Here is a 21,540-nt window from a genome sequence, read left to right as displayed (position 1 = left end):
GAACTGGGACTTTGTCAGTCGACAAGGGGTCCTCTGTCACTGTCAGAACCTGATTCCTGACATTCAGACTCATTGTCAGAATTTTTAAAAAATCTCAATTTCTGCATTTCCTTTTGAAAGACATTGCTAATGCTACAGCTTAGCTCATTAGCTACGCACATAACAACACTGAATGGCTCAGAGCGGGAGTGAGAGGTTACGTGATTGACTGCCTGCACGCGTCCTATGTATCAATAAATCACTATCAAATGTTTTGTGTAGTGTTCCTATATTTACTATTTTATTCACGTTTTTCAATTACCGGTGATAAATCATGCATTCCGATTTTTGCATAGATTGTAAAGGGCACATAGTATGTGTGTAAAATAATGTTTTGAAGGTTGTACTGATTATGAGCTAAGCTAATTCCAGCTATGTGTGTGGAGCCATGTTGTTGACATACAATGCATTCTGGGTTTCACTTGATCGTCTGTCGGACCAAAGATGCTATAGCAAAATGAGGTAAGAGTTCACAAATTTTTTGAGGACTTCCGGAAATTAATGGTGGGATGTGAACGACGGTAGATGACACACCCCTTCAACATGCATACTATAAACAGACCAAACACATCTCCTCTTCTCTTACTATCTTCGGTTTCTGTGAGGTCGGATTACTTTCGATTTCTATAAAGTGTTTTACATAGTTATTTCGATCAATGGTGAGCTCACCCGTGATGTGATTAATTATACATAGTAATTGCTATTAGCAAATTCATAATGTAGTTTATGTCAGCCTAGAGCTAGAAAATATGACAGCTTGTGTGGGGTCAATCTTTCCTCAGTTAGCGCTAGGACAACTGTAGCCTACATTTTTCCGGTTAGGATGATTGTGTTATGCTATATATACTGTACTTCTGTGAATATCTGAACATTGCATCCCAAAATAAACTGCTCACATTCTGGACATAACTTTGTAAGGACTGTGTTTGTGTAAATAGTTTCTGAAAAAAGTGTGGCTAGCTCAATCGCTGATTGTTGCGTCATTCGAAACTGGCCGTTCTAAACGAGCATTCTAAATGAGTGTTCTAATCACACAGGTGTGATCCGTACGCTTCAGGGACCACTGTAGAACGATCACACCCGTGTGATGGTACGTGTGAAAGGGTTAAGATAGCTGATGTTGCCACCGATGTCTGTTACTTTCTGCATCTTTCCAAACATCTAAGTTCCTGTAGATTGTGAAAACAGGATGTCACAAACTGCGGTCACACCCAAACGACTCTTATCTGTACACTCTGACTTATCACTAAGTCAGATATGACAAGCCTGTATGAGCAAAATCCGAACATATAACAATGGACAATTCTCTAAGTAAAAACAGCATAGTAAGTCTAATTAAACAGTATAGGGGCCTAGTGGTTAGAGCATTGGACTAGTAACCGAAAGGTTGCAAGTTCAAATCCCCGAGCTGACAAGGTACAAATCTGTCGTTCTGCCCCTGAACAGGCAGTTAACCAACTGTTCCTAGGCCGTCATTGAAAATAAGAATTTGTTCTTAACTGACTTGCCTAGTAAAATAAAGGTAAAATAGTATGTAATGAATTTTACATTTCCACCACATAATGATAATTTCCACCAGTGTAACAGTGGCGTGCAGAACGGCATATCAGAAATAACCATTTGTGGCTCCTTGTCATGGATGGTCTATTGCAACAGACGACCAAAATGAGTTCTACTCCTACCAGCTGTAAACAAGAAGAAGCGGCTCCACTAGGAAAGCAAGCACCAAAACTGGACAATTGAGAAGTGGAAAAAGGTTGCTTGGTCCGATGAATCCCGGTTTCTTTTGCATCATGCTGGTGGCAGTCAGAATTGGTGTACCTAATAAACTGAGCGCTTAGTGTATATTACATGTTGATTACTGTGAGGGTGGGGGCATCTCTAAATATAATGAATGATGTAGGACATTGCAACAAATGAGTCACGCACCCATCTTTTAACTCCCCTGTGACAACGATTATGAGGCATATGACTAACAAACCAATGGTTTAGCAGTGGAGAGATGCAGAAATAGGTAATATTACATAAAAATGTATAGATGGAATCTACTGTAAGTCAGACAAGGCACAGCGGTGGGCTGAATTCCATTAGGGGGAAAAGGGCAGGTAGAAATGGCGGTCCTGTCCAGAAACAACCCGTACCCACTACACACATACAGATCTGAAAGGCTTGGATAGGTAATTAACGTCAGGATTGGATAGGTACAAGCAATGTTCCCTCAAAGCTGAGCACAGCTCCCCTCGGGCTGCCGAGCAGAAGAAATATCAGCCTGCGCAGAGAAGCACTAGATTGAACATCACTCAACTTTCTAGAATTTCCCCCTTTAGTTACCACTATCAAAGTTTCACTCTACTGTGGGAATGCTCGAATCAACGGAGTATTAGCCACTTCAATGTAACATACCGAAACAAAATGAACTGTGCAAGAGATTTTCTTGTAAGCAGAGCGCATTGGAGTAGGAATCTATTGCATTGACAGGCACGACTCAGGACTACCCTCAACGCAGACCAGTGCGCCATAAACAATCAGAGGTGCAGTAGACCTATATGCAAATAGCCATTGCCATACATGGATCTGAGCCGTTCACTTTGAACTGGGGTAAATGCGCTTGCTTTGATATCAAACGTGAGAGATGCATTTAGCCACCTGTGTACATTTTTTCATAATCTTTGCTAGTTATTGATTGATTAGCCCAGTTATAGACAATGTCTAGTCAACAATAGGGGAGTGGTTGCTTCCCACAAGACCACAAAATGTGTGCATATCTAGCCATCTTTGATAAGCCAGTCAGGTACAGAGATTTTTGTATTCCTTAAAGGGGCAGTGTTGTATTTTGAGACTGTCTTGAATAAGCTAAGTAGCCAATAGGCGGGGGTAGCAAAATGTGTCTGTTTCTCTCTAATAATGGTATGGGAATAATAATGCACTTTATTTTTTATGTAAAAACACAGAATTTTCAGTCACCTCGTTGTCTGATGGACAAGTGGATTAATGTTAAAGTCAAGCCTTGTATGCTTTTTTCAAAAGTCTCATGGAATGTAGGCCTACATTGAACACCACCCATTGGCTGCTACTAACAGAACATGTTAATACATGCAATAAACATGGACTCTTTTCCTAAATTTACCCTAATAATCCTAACCTGCTACGTTAGTTATCCTAACCTGCTACGAAAAGTCAAATCTGACGTTAATTTGGCCAAAGATGGATCCCTTCTAGCCATGACCCTGTCCAAAGTGCAGTCATACAAAATAACAAAAGGCCTTTAATCTGCATAGTATCTCGTTGACAGTGAGTACTGAACAGTCATTGTTCATGTTATTTTATTTGGCCATTAGAAACTGTAATGAAACACCTTCATGACATTGTATCTAGCCCTTAATAATACATCAGGTCCACAAGAAATAGTTTGAATGACCTTTTTAAATTCCAATGTCAATTTGTTTACCAACAAATAATGAAATGGCATAGGCTACATGTAGTACATTAGGATAACTGTAGTGGAGCAGCTGTGTGGAGTCACACTATTATCATCATGTTCTTCTTTCTGTAACAGAGTAGCTGTGCAATTAGTTACACGTTCCATCCCTTGGGAGAGGGGATATAAAATGTATGCCTTTAAACGCTTATACTGTAGGCTATCAAGCCTACTCAATAAATATAAAATTGAACTTCAAAAAAAGACAGGCTACTGTGTTGAAAATACATTGCGTGAAGGGCACTGTGTATCTGCACACAGAAGACAAGAACGCAAAATGTCAACAGCTCTGAAAGGTGAAGGAATGGAATTTCCCATTCTCTTTCACTTTCCCCACTTGAACTTTCCTTTGTTTTACATATTACCTCATCCATGGCATATCAATGAGGGAGACTATAAAGGTAGGGCAGGTAGCCCAACGTTTAGAAGTAGTGTTCAGGGATTTATCAACTCACCGGACACATGGCCACTCTTAATGTCTCCTTTGTGGTACATCTTCTGTGTGTAATTGTTCTTTACCCGGTTGTGTATGCTAAATGCAGTAACCAAAAGGAGCAAATGTATAATCTTTCTCAAACTCGCCAGACACTCAATGATCTTGCCATGGTTGGTCAATTTCTTTAACCTGTTACAATATAGGCAGAGACATATTTAGAAATATGGCTCTGAATATAGGCTGTAGCATGCATGTGATATCACAAGTTATTTATTCTAGTTGAAAATTGATTATTTGAGCTTAAGTTATTCAAATATTTAGTTGTTTATTTGAGATGTTGTGTATTTTGTGTGTGGCATAGGAGAGGAGACCAAGAGGCTGTATCCCAGAGGCGGAAATGATAATGGTCCAACGTCCAACGCTTTCAAAAGAGGTGATGCTCAGGAGATTATGAGTGTCTACAATTTCTGTGTTAGTCTAGTTCAGCCGAATGGTTACACGAAGTGTTATTCTGATTACAGGAGGGGGAAAAGGTTTGGACACTGAAACTTGCGTTTCAACTAGCCAGCGAGCTCTTCCAACAAAACCTAACTCTTGTGAAATGGAATTCCATCAAACTCAGGGACCTTCAAGAACTTCTTGCTCGACAATATATGACCTATTCGGAATGTGTACGTTCTTGTTTATGTTTAATTTGTTAACTGTAACTTGTTACACAATTATGATGATGTATATTATTATTATTATTAATGTAATCACATGTATATTTATATTAATGTTGTTGTTTACTATTTCAGGTCAGAGACATGCGTCTGCGTCGAAACCTTCCAATTGGTGATATGGTTAAGAACTACTTCAAACAGCTGGACGACTTTCTTTCACGTGAGGTAAAGCATCTCATAGGCTGCATTTTATTGAGAGGGGTGGAGTGGGCCTAGCCTATACCTATGGTGTATAATGTATTATTTTCACCTAATACATATTTGTTTGTCGTTTTTGTATTTTAGAGTTTCAGCTTGTGCTCATGGGAGGTCGTGAGAGCTGAAATGGGGAGCATCCTGAGGGATTTTTACAAGAAATCAAAAATGCCAAGAAAACACGTGTGAGAGTAGCATTACTTTTAGTTCATTTCTGCAAAACGTGTAATTTTCTTGTATGTTATTTCTCCGTGTTGCAAATAATTTCAATGTAGGTTATAGTATTTAAATGAAGATACAAACAGACTTACATTGGTTGAAATTGCGCTCGCAATTTTGTAAAATTCTGTGGTGTGATGCAACCTTGAAATACGAGTTTTTCGTTGAAATGTTATACTAAATGAGATGTTATTCCTACTAACAATTGCATATCAACATCATCTTCAATGAAAAACAGTAAACTCCTTTACAATACTCTGAATTCCAGCCAAACTTTCCCGCCCTTTCAGACATCATCATATCACTGTAGAACATTGTTGATTCGGATAGTTGTTAATTCTATCAAGTACACATTTACTGGATATCATGCAACATAATTATAACTCCACATTCTGAATGTTAGTTCAATGGAGTATAGCATTCGCTAACCGTGCTGTTACTCTTCAGTCTCTACAATGGAAAGATAATAGATGCAGAGGTAACATCAACTCACATATCTGGATAAAAGTCCAATAAAAACACACGAATGTGGAATACTTGACAAATGATCTACGTGATAGACCTATATTTTACTCACAAGTGCGTGTAGGCCCAGATTCAAAAGCACCCGAAATATAGACTAAAATTTAAGCACTAATGCCAAGGTAAGGGGTATGGCCAAGGTCTATACTGCCTGTGCACTGCATAGGCTACCAGTGTTTTATTCTGAAAACAGGGTGCATAATGGTGCGGGTCTACCAAAATGATTCAGACCACTTAAACCCGTTTTTAAAACGAAATACATTAATGTTGAGTGTGTAATTGATAGAACCCATACAAGGTTGATCTGTATCTTTACATAGACAGTTGGGGTCCACAAACCACAATTACCCTTTAAGCAGGTTGTTACAACGTAGTTGCATAGTTTCTGTGCGCAAATGAAAAGGTGTTGCGTTTTCAAACATTAAATGCTGTTGTTTTCTAAGTGAAAGGCCAAACTAAATTTTGTTCCATATGGTGATATTTATTTCGGCCATAGTCTGACTAAAATGGATTCACATGTTTATTTCTTCTATTAAAAGCAATCCTGGATGAAAGGACAATATTTCATGATAAAATAGCAAAATAATCAAGATGTAACAATTATTCGAGAGATGCAGCTGTCCTTTCCCTGCATTTTCTCCAAACGAAGAACAACACTCAGGTATGAAAGTGTAAGGGAACTTCCACCTTTCACTTTTGGAACACCTTGCAGACTCGTTGTATGAAGAATCGACACAGGTTGGAGCATGGCAGAACTCTGTTTTGTCGGAAATATACGAAGTCGGGTATATTTCGGTTTGGAATGGAATCAACGTTGATTGCGAACAGACCAAGAACGACAGTAGACCTAAGCTAAAATGGGTTCAATCAGCTTTTGGATGTTTTGCACCTGGAATAAAACCATCGGATGCAGTTGGATGAGGACACTGCCTCGGTCTCCGAGCATGTTCCAAGTGTTCAGCAACAACACCATAACGATGCTTCAGAAAATGGTAGGATATAGGGTAATGTTTATTCACTTGTTCCTGGTTATTGAGCTCTTGTCGTGTTTTCAACATTTCATGAGGTGCTACGTTTAATTTAAATTACCTGACTCCTTTTTGTACAGTAATAATAATGCAATATTTAGTTTATATTTTTTGGGCATCTCAGGGTCATGATGTCTCTCGAAAACCTCAGATCACTTTCCTGATAAACAATACAGACAAGTCAATAATTTGAAGGTGAGAAATACGCATTAAAAATGTTTTGTTCTATCCATAAACCTTTTTTCTAAGAGTGGATTAAACACTGAATTCGGAAAATATTCAGACCCCTTCACCTTTCCCACATATTGTTACGTTACAGATCATTTCTAAAATTGATTACAAATAAATAAATCATCAATCTACACACAATATCTAATAATGAGAAAGCAAGAACAGTTTTTCGTTTTGAATAAAATTAGCAAAAATGTCTAAAAACATGTTTTGGCTTGGTCATTATGGGTTATTGTGTTTAGATTGATAAAACAAATATTGAATCAATTTTACAATAGTTCTGTAACATAACAAAATGTGCAGATGGTGAAGGGTTCTCAACACTTTCCGAAAGCACTGTATATAAATATGTTATAAGGAATATGAAGTTTGCTATAATTTTCTGATATTTGCCATCAATTCATAAGGCATATACTAATACAAATCAGTCTTCTTCTAGGCTGACGAACAGATGGCCTTCATTTCGCATACTCTGAAATTGTACAGCAGGGGTAAATATGAGTCCACCGCCTGGGACCAGAAAGGAGTTGACAAGTTTATGAATTACCTCTATCGCCAGACCTCGAATTGTTCACGGGAGCCTCGGTCTGACTCTGATGCCAAGGAGCTAGACCCGGCTGATACCCTAATATACATTGAAAGGGAGAAAGGTTAGTGGAGGAGTGGCGTAGCGAGTTCTGGGCACGAACTTCGCCCACTCCTCCGGCCGGTCCTGGCAATAAGACCGCAGAAACCTACCCACATCCTGGTTAAATCTCTCCACCGGCCTCCGCAGTCTGTAGGGCCGTAGGGAGATGACAGGACTTAGAAAAACGATCCACAACGACCAGGATCGTGGTGTTACCCTGTGAAGGTGGAAGATCAGTTAAAACAAATCCACCGACAGGTGCGACCACGGCCGTTGTGGAACGGGTAAGGGTTGTAACTTAGTTCATTTTTGTTTAAAAAAAAAGTGTATATGCTCTAAATTTGCCTTGACGATGATGTGTGAATTTGACCGAATGTGGATGCTAATGATGGTTATAGCTATATTTTTCTTAACGTTTATTTAACCATGAAAATTCCATTCAGATATAGAAAAATTGGATGATGATGACGTTCTTTGGAGGTGTAGGTTTCTGATTATGCAGTTTTTATATTAGATTACCTTGTAACAATTAACTGATCATGGCGTTGATTGTTTTAAATTAATGATTGTTTTCAAACTTGAGATGAATTACACTGTACTTGTGCAGTCAGTTAATTACAAATGTTGTTAAATGGGTCAACAGGTTTATTTCGGCAGCCTACAGTCGTGGTATGAAATAAATATATTACATCTGCTCATTTGTAGCGCATAGACTGTCAGGCATATGTGTATAGGTGGCAGGGAAGTCAGGCACAGGAGAGTCAAACGGAGTGTAAAATGGAGTCTTTTAATAATGTCATAGTAACATGCTCCATAACACTAAACAGGAAAAAAGAACAAACAAATATGGGTACGAAGACCCGTCGCGCACCTATACAACAAAAACACTACACTGACAATAAACAATCTCTGACAAAGACAGGAGGGGAAACAGAGGGTTAAATACACAACAGGTAATGAATGGGATTGAAAACAGGTGTGTGGGAAGACAAGACAAAACCAATGGAAGATGAAAAATGGATCAATGATGGCTAGAAGACCGGTGACGTCGAATGCCGAGCACCGCCCGAACAAGGAGAGGCAACGACTTCGGCAGGCAATTATAAAAAAGAATATTTTACCTTTATTTAACTAGACAGGTCAGTTAAAGAACAAACCCTTTTTTACAATGACGGCCTAGGAACAGTGGGTTAACTGCCTTGTTCAGGGGCAGAACGACAGATTTGTAACCTTGGCAGCTCGGGGTTTCGATCTGGCAAGCTTTCGGTTACTGGCCCAACATTCTAACCACTAGGCTACCTGCCAATTCTAACCACTAGGCTACCTGCCGATTTCGAGAGTATAGTGCGGTGACATTGGCTTAACTTTTCCTTTTCTCTCATGGTGTTCATTCTTACTACCTTGATTCGGTAAATTCCAAGGGGATCTTTTTACAGTTTGTTCATTTCTGGTTAATATAAGAGTATTTGCCCCAGATTAACCTTTTATTAGGCGCTTACCAAGACGACGAAAAATGATGAGGAAGATGCGTGAGTTTGGCCTAATGTGAATGAGCAGAAAAGTCACATTGATGTATAGTCTCATATAATGACGGTGATGTGATGATGACGACGTTAACCCTCCTGTTGTGTTCGTTTCATGTTAATTAATTTGTGTTCCCGGTCCAAAATGACTTCCCCATTATAGCTGATTATAAATCCATAATAATACATATATTATCACCTAATGTTGTGTTAGATCTTTTTTATCAACTTAAGTTATTTTGAACATTACACGTTTTGAACTTCTCTTTGCTATTTATGGTCTGTACTCCTTCCTCATTGACCTGAGCTCATACAACTCGTTTTTTAGTTTAAAAAAGAAGAAGCATAATGTATGGATTATTTTGACTATAACAAATACTCCGATTAAACCTATTGTGCTATTTATCACATCCTTGTCAAAGTTTAACAAGGACTCTCTCCTCATTACCAGTGTCATGATCAAAGATATGATCAAGAGCCTTACATACTGTATATCGTTTGGTCATTGTGCTGCCACAGAACGAATTGTGAGCAAGGCATCGAAAAAGCTTTTATATACCAGAGCTGCGAGAAAATTGCTATATATTATTGAAACAATGTTGCGATTGTTTGTGAGAATGCCGAAAGGTGTGGTTCCCGTGGGGGAATGATTCTATCCGGGAAAGGTTCCGGTGGGGGTTGCCATGGAAGCGAAGAAGGGGAGTGAGGTGTGTCTGTGTGTGCTCAAACACACATGCATGTGGAGGTCTGGGAGAGGAAGTTTGTCCATCTGATGAATGGGCATGTGCCTGAACTCAATTTTATACACTAATTGTAGTCTCACCCATTAATTTCTAATGATCGGTCAATTTTGACCGGGAACATCACAAGTGTACAAAAGTTCAACAAAACACCCAAAATGTTATGAAAATCATCCAAATGTATTTTGTGTGTTCAGATGCCCTGTGTGGACAAAGTCACGGAACCGTATGACAATTATATTAAATGAACTACATTTTTCCCAGCGAGAACTTGTAAATCGGTCCAATTCGACCGTAACACAGCAGGGGGGGTAATTGGAGATGTAGGTTAGTGACATATCGTTTAAATGGATCAACAAGTTTATTTGGTAGCCTAGTCGTGTTATTAAATAAACATATTGCATCTGCACATTTGTGGTGCGTAGACTCGAGTAGAATCTGTGGGTCAATCAACTTCATCACGATTTCATTTCGAACATCCTCACAAGTACAAAAGCTGCTGTCCTGAAACGAGAGAACCACACAGTAAAATAATCTATTCAAATAAAACCCTTCAATATAGACTACTGTGTTATTTGAACATTTTGCTTTAGAAGTTGCTTCATTTTGCTGAATTAACGTTTTGTCGAAAAACGTAGTGTCTCCATGAAAAGGTATCAAATTGTAGAATTCTCATCTGCATTTATCTGTGTAAAAAGATTCAATGTAATAAATGGTATTGTCATATCAGGGAAGACATTTCAATTTGCATTCCAAAAAAATCATACTCAGGCATTCAGATACACTTATTGTCTGTCGGGAAATTATATTTCTAAAGTAATCCAGGTTACTTTTGTTACACGACAGAGACATAAGAGGTTCAGCAAATATCTTTATCACGTGACCTAAAATGATATATGCAGTTCAAACCATCTCTCTCTGTTGGGAAAAAGAAATGGATGTAAATTAATGTGCTATACAATCATTCCCATTGAATAAATTATTAATTTTTTTGGGGGGGGGTATCTGTACTTTATTTTACTATTTATATTTTTGACTACTTTGACTTTTACTTCATTACATTCCTTAAGAAAATGTTATTATTTTTACTCCATACATTTTCCTTGACACCCAAAAGAACTCGTTAGGAAAATTGTCAAATTCACGCACTTATCAACAGAACATCCCTGGTCGTCCCTACGGCCTCTGATCTAGCGGACTCACTAAACACACGTTTTGTTTGTGAATTATATCTGAATGTTGGAGTGTGCCCCTGGCTATCCGTAAATTTAGAAAACAAGAAAATGGTGACGTCTGGATTGCTTAATATAAGGAATTGGAAATACTTTTACTTTTGATACTTTAAGTATATTTTAGCAATACCATTTACTTTTGATACTTAAGTATATTTTAAACCAAATACTTTTACTCAAGTAGAATTTTACTGGTTTAATTGTACTTTTACTTGAGTCATTTTCTATTAAGGTATCTTTACTTCTACTCAAGTATGACAATTGGGTACTTTTTCCACCACTGAGAATAAGTGTGAGACACTGAAAAAGCAACACACATTTTCAATATGCAATTTTGTTCACAGGTTATTCAAGCAGAAAGGTAATACAGTTCAGTTCAACATAGGCACAAAAGGGACATACAAAATATAAATATTAATTTATAATAATAAAAAACAATAAATTATGCATTTAAATCTAATAAATAGACTAACAGGGTCCCACGTGATTGTTTGCATTCTTTATAAACTGTTAAGGGCGTAGCTTCTGAGATGAGTCCGGATGATCAGTGCATCTTTGCCTTAAAAATATCCAATCTTTGCAGATTATGTTTCGTCTCTTTCCTGATGAGCTCCCACGCCTGCGCACTGTAGTTCTGAAATACAAAGGAACATGTAAATATCAGTGGTGTGGACTTTCTGGTCATATAATTATCATATTGTCTTGAACAACAAAGGGCTGGTGCCATATGTAATAATAATAATAATAATAATGTATGAAGCTTCTCAGAGTAGGAGTGCTGATTAAGGATGAGTTTTGAATTTCAGATCACTATGAATAAGGACAGAGGCCTGACACTAGATCAGCACTTCTCTGAGATGCTGAGATGAGAATACATATGGCCCTAAAACCCAAAAAGTGTTACAAAACTGCTCCTGCTTAGCCTAGTTTATATTCATTTGATTAGATGTATTAAACACGTTGCCACCCGAAAACAAACTCACCATTTTTCTCAGAACCTTCCTATTCAACTTCTTGAAGTAGCGTTTCAGTCTCCTCTCAGGTTTCTTGGCAGGTGATACCTGTTGGACAAAATGAAAACATTAGCCCCCCACTGAACATAATAGCCATAGATTCTCACTTCTACAGTTAATAGTCTACACCTAAAACAGGGCCCTCCAACCCTGTTCCTGAAGAGATACGGTCCTTTAGGTTTTCACTACAATCCTCATCTAGCACTTTAAGTCACTCGTCTAAAAGTATAGCTTATACTGCAAGGACAGTAATGTATATAGCCTCTCGTGATCGCTCTGTCATTATAGACTAGCGCCCTTTTACTATGGCTACTCACATATAGATTACAGTCTTCTAACACAAAGGCTAAACATGAAACACAATACTATTTTGATAGGTTGGTTGTTTTGCTGTCCTTCATACATGCATTCAGTCTCCTTTTGCAGTGTGCTGATAACTCACCATCTGGTCCAGCAGGGAAAGGTATTCTGCGCTCAACAGGCCGTAGTGGTGTCGGATCCAGTCACAACAATGACACACGCTCTGCATACTGCAAATAATAAGAAAAATACACGTCCAGCTCTCTTTTGTGTACATTGTAAATAGACGTTTGCTTCGCTCTTAGTTTTCCAGTTGAGTTTGAACATTTTGGCTCTGTTAAGGAGTTTTATTTGGAGATGGGAAAGTGAAAATTGTACGGAGAATTTCCCTGATGAACCTACAGGAGGCGGGGACTTTAACTTTCCAGACTCTAGCACATGCAGGCAAAGGAATTCCATGCCTTGTCCGACTTCTGAACGACCCAATGCCAGCGTTGAATGATAGTTTAATCACAACAATATCGGTTATTTTATTTAGATATAGACTATTCGCGAGAATGAGCTGTACGCGAGCTTTTAACTGCCATTAACTTCGCCTGAACCGCAAAAAAAAATACAAAATAGAAAAAAGGCTGATACAATATCGTCGAAGTCGACATTAACCCCACAATCATGACATTTACCCAGATAATAAGTAAATTTAGTGTGTTTCGTTCCCAAGTTAGTCCGAAATATTGTTTCGCTGCAGTCTGGCAAGTCCTCAATGTTGCGTTTCAAATGAAAAGTGGAAGGGAGACATCTGCGTCTCTCAACTTTTAATTTCAACAATGATGTAACCAACTTTTACCTGCTGGTGATGCAATTTTGACGAGCAATGACAACATGATTTGTTGGCACTTTGTCCTTTTCTTTTCAAATGAATAATTATATTTGACCATACACTGAGTGCACAAATCATTAGGAACACCTTCCTAATATTGAGTTGCACCCCATTTTGCCCCCAGAACACCATCAATTCGTCGGGGCATGGACTCTACAAGGTGCCGAAAGCGTTCCACAGGGATGCTGGCCCACGTTGACTCCAATGCGTCCCACAAATGTGTCCATTTGGCTGGATGTTCATTGGGTGGTGGACCATTCTTGTTTTTTTTTAACCTTTATTTAACTAGGTAAGTCAGTTAACTGCTGGAAAAGCATAGGCCCTATGTCTATTTCGGATGTTGATAGACAATATAAATTGTTGATGTTATGGAGCCGCCAATAAGGCTAGGTTTCACTGCTGGTCTCAGATCCCTTCATCACTTTCTCTTAGCCTAGACTTTCTCCGTGCTATGTCTGTCTGTCTGTCTGTCTGTCTGTCTGTCTGTCTGTCTGTCTGTCTGTCTGTCTGTCTGTCTGTCTGTCTGTCTGTCTGTCTGTCTGTCTGTCTGTCTGTCTGTCTGTCTGTCTGTCTGTCTGTCTGTCTGTCTGTCTGTCTGTCTGTCTGTCTGTCTGTCTGTCTGTCTGTCTGTCTGTCTGTCTGTCCGTCCGTCCGTCCGTCCGTCCGTCCGTCCGTCCGTCCGTCCGTCCGTCCGTCCGTCCGTCCGTCTGTCCGTCCGTCCGTCTGTCTGTCTGTCCGTCTGTCTGTCTGTCTGTCTGTCTGTCTGTCTGTCTGTCTGTCTGTCGGTCGGTCGGTCTGTCGGTCTTACCCAATGCTCTTTCGCCCGGGAAGCGTAACATGAGCCTGATACAACATTGTAGCCACAATTCACCGTTTTTCCAAATAATAATTAGACAAAACAGAAATTATTTATAATATGTCTTGGTGATTCAATAGTTAATCATTACATTACTTTTAAGTTAAAACACCATTTGTTTTGCTCATAGTCTGTCAGTAACTCTATTAGAGGCAGATGTTCTACTCTTTTGGCTGCTTCTGATGACGGTTGTATAAAATGACAATAGAATCTCGAAACTATGCTGGTATTCTTTTGTCCTTTATTAAATATATGTATTATTATATCCTTATCTATGAATATGTTTTATTAGTAGCAGTAATAATGAGTAAATGGTACCATACAAAGTTATTCTTGGACCCAATTTTGGTTCAGTGAGGAAGAACACCTTGGGTTCTATATTTAGTTCAGTGAAAGAGTGTAGGCATATTAATGGAATCATTCTGTAAAAAAAAAAAATTTGAAATAACAAGTGGCAATGCAAACAAATGACTTTGGTAAACACAGGAGACAAATGCTTATTGTTGTTTTTACTTTTCCATTTCATATCCATTGTTTTGACATTTTACTCAGTGAAAAGCATAACCAAGCATTCATTGTTGACACATGCATTTGATAAATGTTATTCACAATTACAGTGTAAAGACCTTGAAATCCAGAAAACCAGGTCCACCACTTGTGTCCCTCCTCCTGAAGTTTCAAGTTGTGTTCTAGAGGTAATGAACAAACCAATATTGATCCTACAGTGACAGCTTAAAGTGAATTAATTTCATCAAAGTGTTAGTGTTGGTTAGTTATGATTTTACTGGTGAGATTATTGAAAGAATGATGTGAATTAAAGACAGGCAATTGAAAAAAACGGATCTTTCCTCCCAACAGCTAAAGGTCCTGAAGCTTCTGCACATGTGCAGGACCCCAACTCCACACAGTCTCCTCTCTATTCATAGACAACATGCTAGCCTACTGTGGCGAACGGTGCTCATTTAATAAAGTTAGATCAAAGATGAATCTATTTCTGCAAGATCACATAATGATAGTTTTCTACATAACAAAACCAAATATAATCGCGTAGTATGACGTTACAGTAAGACAACAACAACAACAACAACAACAACAACAACAACAACAAAACTAATTTCTCATGAAATTTGAGGGCGATTGTGCTGCTAGGCAACATATGTGCTTTGATTGAAACTAAACAGGTAGGCTATGCTACAGTTTGTTAACGCCATCTGCTCTACAATTCACTCATTGTACGTCATTTAAAACAACACTATAGGCTACTACGAAACTGTAGCCAACAACTCAAGAAAATCTAAATGCATATCATCATGAAACTGATTGAGATCAAATGCATATTCTGCATGACGTTTCACTGGAACCATTTGAAGACTTGTTATTCACAATTGACTGTGAGAAATGTGAAGGGAGGTTCACCATGAGTAGAGCTGGGACTGTGCGCAAAGTTGAGAATACTGCACCTGCGCAGAAGCCCCGGGTCCCCCAGCCACCTGGAAGCAGTGTCCAAAAAAGTACGTATCTGCAGCCTGGGCCGATGCAAAAAATATTTGCCAACAGAAACTTCAGGTTTTCTAAATGGGTTTCTTCCCAAATTGACAAATTATTGTCTTTAGTTGATTTTAAATGACAACATTCCAAACTCGTTTATTATGATCTATTAAATTAAGGCATAATTCTACTATTGTATTACTTTGCATCATTGTCAGTGACAATTTTATTTTGAAGGCTAACCGCAAAGTCTACTGTTGTGGCTAATCCTTATTGTGTCTATCTTCACATAGATGGGTCAGACCACCATAAATAAAAAGAACTGTCTTATAAATTAGGATTATTTTAGATGATGACACCTAGCTATATAGTTAACTATCTAACTATAGCTACTGAAAAAGATTATGTCGTTTGGCTATTTTTTGGGGGGGGAAGAACAGTATTTGCATCCATCAGCTAGCTAGCTTTTTTTATGACCAGCACTGTAGGTGCGCGAGACTACTTTAGCAGCATCAGAGCATAGCTATCGAAGAATCGTTGTGACATATGTAATACGAGTGATAGTGTAATCAGTGTGTAATAACTACGTAAAAATGTATGAACGCGTTAAATTATTATGTGACAAGGAGTCATATTCAGGTCCTGATTGGTGAACAAGCTTATTTGACACGGCAAATAGTGTTATTTGACACGTTATTATGCGCATAAATTTGAGCACACCAAATAGTGGACTGGAGCAATTGAAATTACTCACCATTTCTAAGAGCAGATCTATGCTCAGATCGTTCCATCTGCCCAACCGCGTCCACCTGCACGGATGGGATGCTGCAGTGTCTAGGCAGAACAGAGTCAGACAGATGCACATTCATTTCAAGCCATGTTTCTTTTGATAGAACTTGATAGCAACAGACATTATAAATGTTTAACAACCTATTATCTTTATTCGATATGATACCTACATTGTTGAAGTATAAAACCAAGTATCGCTCCATGAAGATATAAAACAATTATTTGTGTTGAAGAAGGTTGCATTGTTCAGGCTTTTGCTTCACTTTATAAGCCCACATTTTCAGTGAGTGATTCTTAATTATGCTATTGTGAAATTAATCAGGTGAATATAATGCAAGTGAACAGTTTTCATACATGTCTATGTAAATAATTGCATTGGAGCCATGCATTTCATGATTAAACAGTAAGCAGATATTTAGAGGGCAATAACTGAATATGAAATACGAATAACTGTAACACAATGGTGCAGGTCTCTGTCTTATTAAATGAGGGCCATGTTCAATATAAATATGCTGAAATTGTGCATATTGCACACCACACTTTTCAGATTCTGTGTAGGGTTAGCTAGATCCGTTGTTTCAAAGGACATTTCACAGAGACCACATTTTGCTCACACATTATATCTGTTAACTCTCTTTTAATCAGATTGCAGTGCAATCTAAACATATGGCTGTTTAGTGTTTGTAAAACACACATTTGAAATGTAAATGCATGTTATTAATAGAGAGACTGATAGTGTTGAATGAAGGCTAAAGATCGACCATTTTACCTCACTGCTTGTGGGTTGGAACCATAGAATTAGGATTTCGAATCATTTAATAGGATCTCTAGAGTAGGAACTGAATTCGTATAGGAACTCTTAAGTACAACGTTCAAAACAGGTCCGCCATGTCCAATGCTAAAACACACTTAATTGAAAAAAGGATTTTCAATATAACCACATTTTGAGAAGATACATTTGACTTGATTTTAGGGCTTTCCTTAATGGATTCGTAGGCTAAAGCACTAAATGTATTGCCATCCATATGTTCTGAGCATGTTTAACACAAATATGAATGTTCACACATCGACAGACTTGGCTACAGAATGAGCACTCCGATTAACAATATTTAAAAGTATAGAAGTGTTTATTAACTTAACATTTGATGAAGAGCAACATATTTTCAAATAGATAAATCAATAAATTCATGAATAGGCATAAAAAAATACCCTTGTTAAATAAATAAATAAATAAACACATGAATAATATTGCTGTTTGACGTTGCACATTACATGATTGTAGAATAGTAGGCTTTTAAAATCAAACAGAACTGTAAAAAAGTTCTGCAAGTTCAAATTCATGTTCTTTTGGCCCACAGAAGGCTATCAGAGTTGTGTTCCAGAATGAACTGTAGGCTGTACAGGACCTCTTTTCGAACCACTTCCCAGGCGCAGTAACTGAAATTCTGTGAAAATACAAATAAACTGTTAGGACAATGTAGGGTAATATTGTCCAATGTAGAGATATTAACCAAAAAAGTGTCTATTTGTGTTTAGTCTATAGTCTACCTTTTCTTTTAGGACTGCTGCAATGTTCCCAAAGTACGTCTTCAGTCCTTCTGTCCTGATGAGATAATCACTGGTATCCACACTGCCCATCATCTGCCAGAAAGAAAAAGGCAGGCGATGAATAATAATAAAAATGTCACAATACCACAATTAAACAGTTGAGCGATGTGTGTTGGCATAGTAACTCACACATTTACTCTCTTCAATCTGGCGGTATACAATATTCTGAAAATTCTCCAACTTCTGTTGGTCCCACTTAGTAGGCAGGTCGTCAGCTCCAAACAATGTGTCGATGTTCTTCAATGTCTCATAAATAGCCATAGCACCACTGCTGCTCAACTGAAACGGACAACAACAATAATTTCAAATAACATAAATGGCAGTTCAAAGTTTTCTACTTTCTTATCCTAACGGCTGCAAATACTCTTTCATGCTGTAAAGAACACTTGGGTGGACACGCTTGCCCTTACCTGTGGCGCACCGGAGGTTGCGAATGCGGTGGCTGGGAATGCCACGAAGACATTCTCCTGCAGGCACTCCAGAGGAAAATTACCCCCCTGAAAGTTAGAGAAAACACCGCAATCACGTTGTGCTATTCAGTTAAACATAGTTGGATAATACGTCTCAAGACAAAAGTCATTTAATAAATGTACCATGTCTCTCAGTAGGTTGTGGGTTATTCGCACCAGCTGTCCTTGTAGCTGGCAAGGCATAGGCATGGAGCAAACCTGCGCGAGGCAGAGGAAGGCGCTCATCCAAGTGACAGTCTGAAGTGTCATTCTTATTGTAGTTAGATGATCTGTAGCAGATGATCATTGTTAGTCGAATATAATCCTGAAAATAATTCATTATTTGTATCCTGAATCAATTATCAAATAATAGCATCTTTTTGACTCACCTGTTGCCAGTAAATTTTAATTTTCCTCCAGTGAGAATGTGGTTTGTGTTCTGATCCCATATCTGCGGGTGAATTTAAATAGTGAGGATTGAAAGGATGTACAAAAAGTGAAAGGGTGTTTCGCTAAATTAGGAGTTAAAATGAATGAATTTGGGAAAGTTTTGCCTAGTGAACCGCAAGACCGGATTTCTCTTTTCGTGTGCTCCACTTCTCTCTCATCGTGTTTCGAGTGTTCCTTCATGGGAGGCAGGCTGAAAGAAAGTAACTCATAGCTGGTCTTGTGAGAGCTCAAACGTTTCTAAGAACGACCCCTTAACTTCACAATGAATGCAATAGACCTCTTCATGTCTTTATTTTACTAGGAAAGTCAGTTAAGAACATATTGAACAAATAAACTAAAGTAAAAAATTATAAAAAGTAACACAATAAAATAACGTTGCTATAGACAGGGTGTACCAAATCAATGTCTGGGGGTAATTTGTTCATGTAGGTAGGGGTAAAGTTACTATGCACAGATAATAAAGAGCGAGTGACAGGGGGGGGGGGGGGGTTGTCACCACGCGGACATTTTATTAATTGTTCAGCAGTCTTATGGCTTGGGGGTAGACGCTGTTAAGGAGCCTTTTGGTCAAGTACAGTACCGCTTTCAGTGCAGTAGCAGAGATAACAGTCTATGACTTGGGTGTCTGAAGTCTTTGACAATTTTTGGGGCAGGAAGCTTGGCCCCGGCGATGTACTGGACCGTACGTACTGCCCCCTTACCGCCAGATGCAGAGCAGTTGCCATACCAGGAAGTGATGCAAGCGGTCAGGATGATCTCTGCTGTATAACTTTTTGAGGATCTGGGGACCCATGCCAAATATTTTCATTCTCCCGATGGGGATAATGACCACTCTATGGAAAGGAGAGACTTACACGATATGATAATGCTTTCCCTTTTGCTCTACGACCCCCACAATTGTCAAAGGACTTGTCTGATGTCGGTTCCATCAATATGCCAACTTCTGTTTGTAGGTCAAAACGGTTTGGACTACAAACTAATGTGACCCCACTGTGGAAATTGGAGATTCTCGTTTTGCTCTAAACTCCCCATTAATTTCACAGGACTCATCTGAAGGTAACCAGTGCTGGTAAAAAAAATTGAAGTATGGAGGGAGTTCTGTGCCTACCCCCCAAAAAATATTTCCGCAGCGTTGTTTTTTTTAACAAACCTAAAAAAAGAAAAGAGGCTAAAACTGGTTTTGAGAAATGTTTGAAAATGATTTACAAATTTATAACTGAAATAACACATTTACATAAGTATTAAGACCCTTTACTCAGGACGTTGTTGAAGCACATTTGGCACCGATTACAGCCTTGAGTCGTCATGGGTATGACGCTACAGGCTTGGCACACCTGTATTTGGGGAGTTTCTCCCATTTTTCTCTGCAGATCCTCTCAAGATCTGTCAAGTTGGATGGGTAGCGTCGCTGCACAGCTATTTTCAGGTCTCTCCAGAGATGTTCAATCTGTTCAAGTCCAGGCTCTGGCTGGGCAATTCAAGGATATTCAGAGACTTGTCCTGAAGCCACTCCTGCGTTGTCTTGGCTGTGTGGTTAGGGTCATTGTCCTGCTGGAAGGTGAACCTTCTCCCAAGTCTGAGGTCCTGAGCTCTCTGGAGCAGGTTTTCATCAAGGATCTCTCTGTACTTTGCTCTGTTCATCATTCCCTCGATCTAGACTGGTCTCCTAGTCCCACCATGTGATGCTGTCACCACCATGCTTCACCGTAGGGATGGTGCCAGGTTTCCTCCAGAAGTGATGCTTGGCATTCAGGCCAAGAGTTCAAACTTGGTTTCATCAGATCAGATCATCTTGTTTCTCATGTTCCTACTCCAATAGGTGCCTTTTGGCAAACTCCAAGCGGATTGTCGTGTGCCTTTTACTGGGGAGTGGCTTCTGTCTGGCCACTCTACCATAAATGCCTGATTGGTGGAGTGCTGCAGAGATGGTTGTCCTTCTGGAAAGTTCTTCCATCTCCAAAGAGGAACTCTGGAGCTCTGTCAGAGTGTCAGAGTGACATTTAAGTTCTTGGTCACCTTCATAACCAAGGGCTTTCTCTCCCGATTGCTCAGTTTGGCCGGGCGGACAGCTCTAGGAAATGTCTTGATATTTCTGTTTTTACTTTTAATACATTTGCAAAAATGCCTAAAAACTTGTTTTCACTTTGTCATTGTGGGGTGTTATTTGTAGATCAATGATGATTGATTTTTAGAATAAGGTGTAATGTAACAATATATGGAAAAAGTCAAGGGGTCTGAATACTTTCCGAATGCACTGTATCAAACAACCTGACAATGATCCACATGGGTAGAATCGAGGCCTTTCCCTGTCATGAAATCCAAAGCAGTGTCCCTCTTGGTTCTCATTGGCGAAAACTGAACTCAAGTTAGGGGTCATGTCAGACTCTCCTATACCACTTTGCCCAACATGTTATACCCCAGAGGTTGTAAATACACCCTTTTTAAGTTGATATAACTTGCATTATTACTATAGGGCTGTGAAAACCATAGCCTAAAGGCGTCAGACTGAGCATTTGTCACTGGAAATTGCTGATGACATTGAACATAGTTTAGGATTAGGGTATTTCATTCATTTCAGTCTCTCTATTCTGCCCTGGAATTGCGTTCCCATGCAAAACTAGACAGATAGTTAACAACTAAGTCTTCAATAAAACTCCAAAGGCGTGACTTTTCTGGATTTAATATGTTGAAAACGTTTAAATACAACGCACATG

At 38.9% G+C, this 21,540-nt stretch overlaps 2 protein-coding genes across 2 annotated transcripts; one reads left to right on the top strand and one right to left on the bottom strand.

Moving 5' to 3' along the window:
• Nucleotides 1-3,979: 3,979 nt before the first annotated feature.
• LOC109893217 (interferon tau-6-like) lies at nt 3,980-5,295 on the top strand. The gene is made up of 5 exons (XM_020486331.2): nt 3,980-4,123; nt 4,315-4,386; nt 4,475-4,624; nt 4,751-4,840; nt 4,961-5,295. Exons 1-5 carry the CDS (start codon nt 3,980-3,982, stop codon nt 5,057-5,059), a joined length of 555 nt encoding a protein of 184 aa, XP_020341920.1. The 3' UTR covers nt 5,060-5,295.
• A 12,361-nt stretch (nt 5,296-17,656) lies between these two features.
• LOC116374301 (interferon beta-like) lies at nt 17,657-18,646 on the bottom strand. Its single transcript, XM_031825925.1, has 5 exons — nt 18,521-18,646; nt 18,338-18,424; nt 18,057-18,206; nt 17,868-17,960; nt 17,657-17,764 (listed from the first exon to the last, which is right to left on the bottom strand). Exons 1-5 carry the CDS (start codon nt 18,644-18,646, stop codon nt 17,657-17,659), a joined length of 564 nt encoding a protein of 187 aa, XP_031681785.1.
• Nucleotides 18,647-21,540: the final 2,894 nt, after the last annotated feature.

This window comes from Oncorhynchus kisutch, linkage group LG6 (assembly GCF_002021735.2).
Source record: "Oncorhynchus kisutch isolate 150728-3 linkage group LG6, Okis_V2, whole genome shotgun sequence".
NCBI lineage: Eukaryota > Metazoa > Chordata > Actinopteri > Salmoniformes > Salmonidae > Oncorhynchus > Oncorhynchus kisutch.
This window is presented reverse-complemented; position numbering and strand designations above follow the sequence as displayed.

Coding starts and splice junctions, on each gene's coding strand:
- LOC109893217 (XM_020486331.2), top strand. CDS start 3,980: ATGGCCACTCTTAATGTCTCCTTTGTGGTACATCTTCTGTGTGTAATT. Junction 4,625..4,750: donor ATATGACCTATTCGGAATGT/GTACGTTCTTGT, acceptor TTACTATTTCAG/GTCAGAGACATGCGTCTGCG. Junction 4,841..4,960: donor ACGACTTTCTTTCACGTGAG/GTAAAGCATCTC, acceptor TTTGTATTTTAG/AGTTTCAGCTTGTGCTCATG.
- LOC116374301 (XM_031825925.1), bottom strand. CDS start 18,646: ATGACACTTCAGACTGTCACTTGGATGAGCGCCTTCCTCTGCCTCGCG. Junction 18,207..18,337: donor CAACCTCCGGTGCGCCACAG/GTAAGGGCAAGC, acceptor TGTCCGTTTCAG/TTGAGCAGCAGTGGTGCTAT. Junction 17,961..18,056: donor AGATTGAAGAGAGTAAATGT/GTGAGTTACTAT, acceptor TCTTTCTGGCAG/ATGATGGGCAGTGTGGATAC.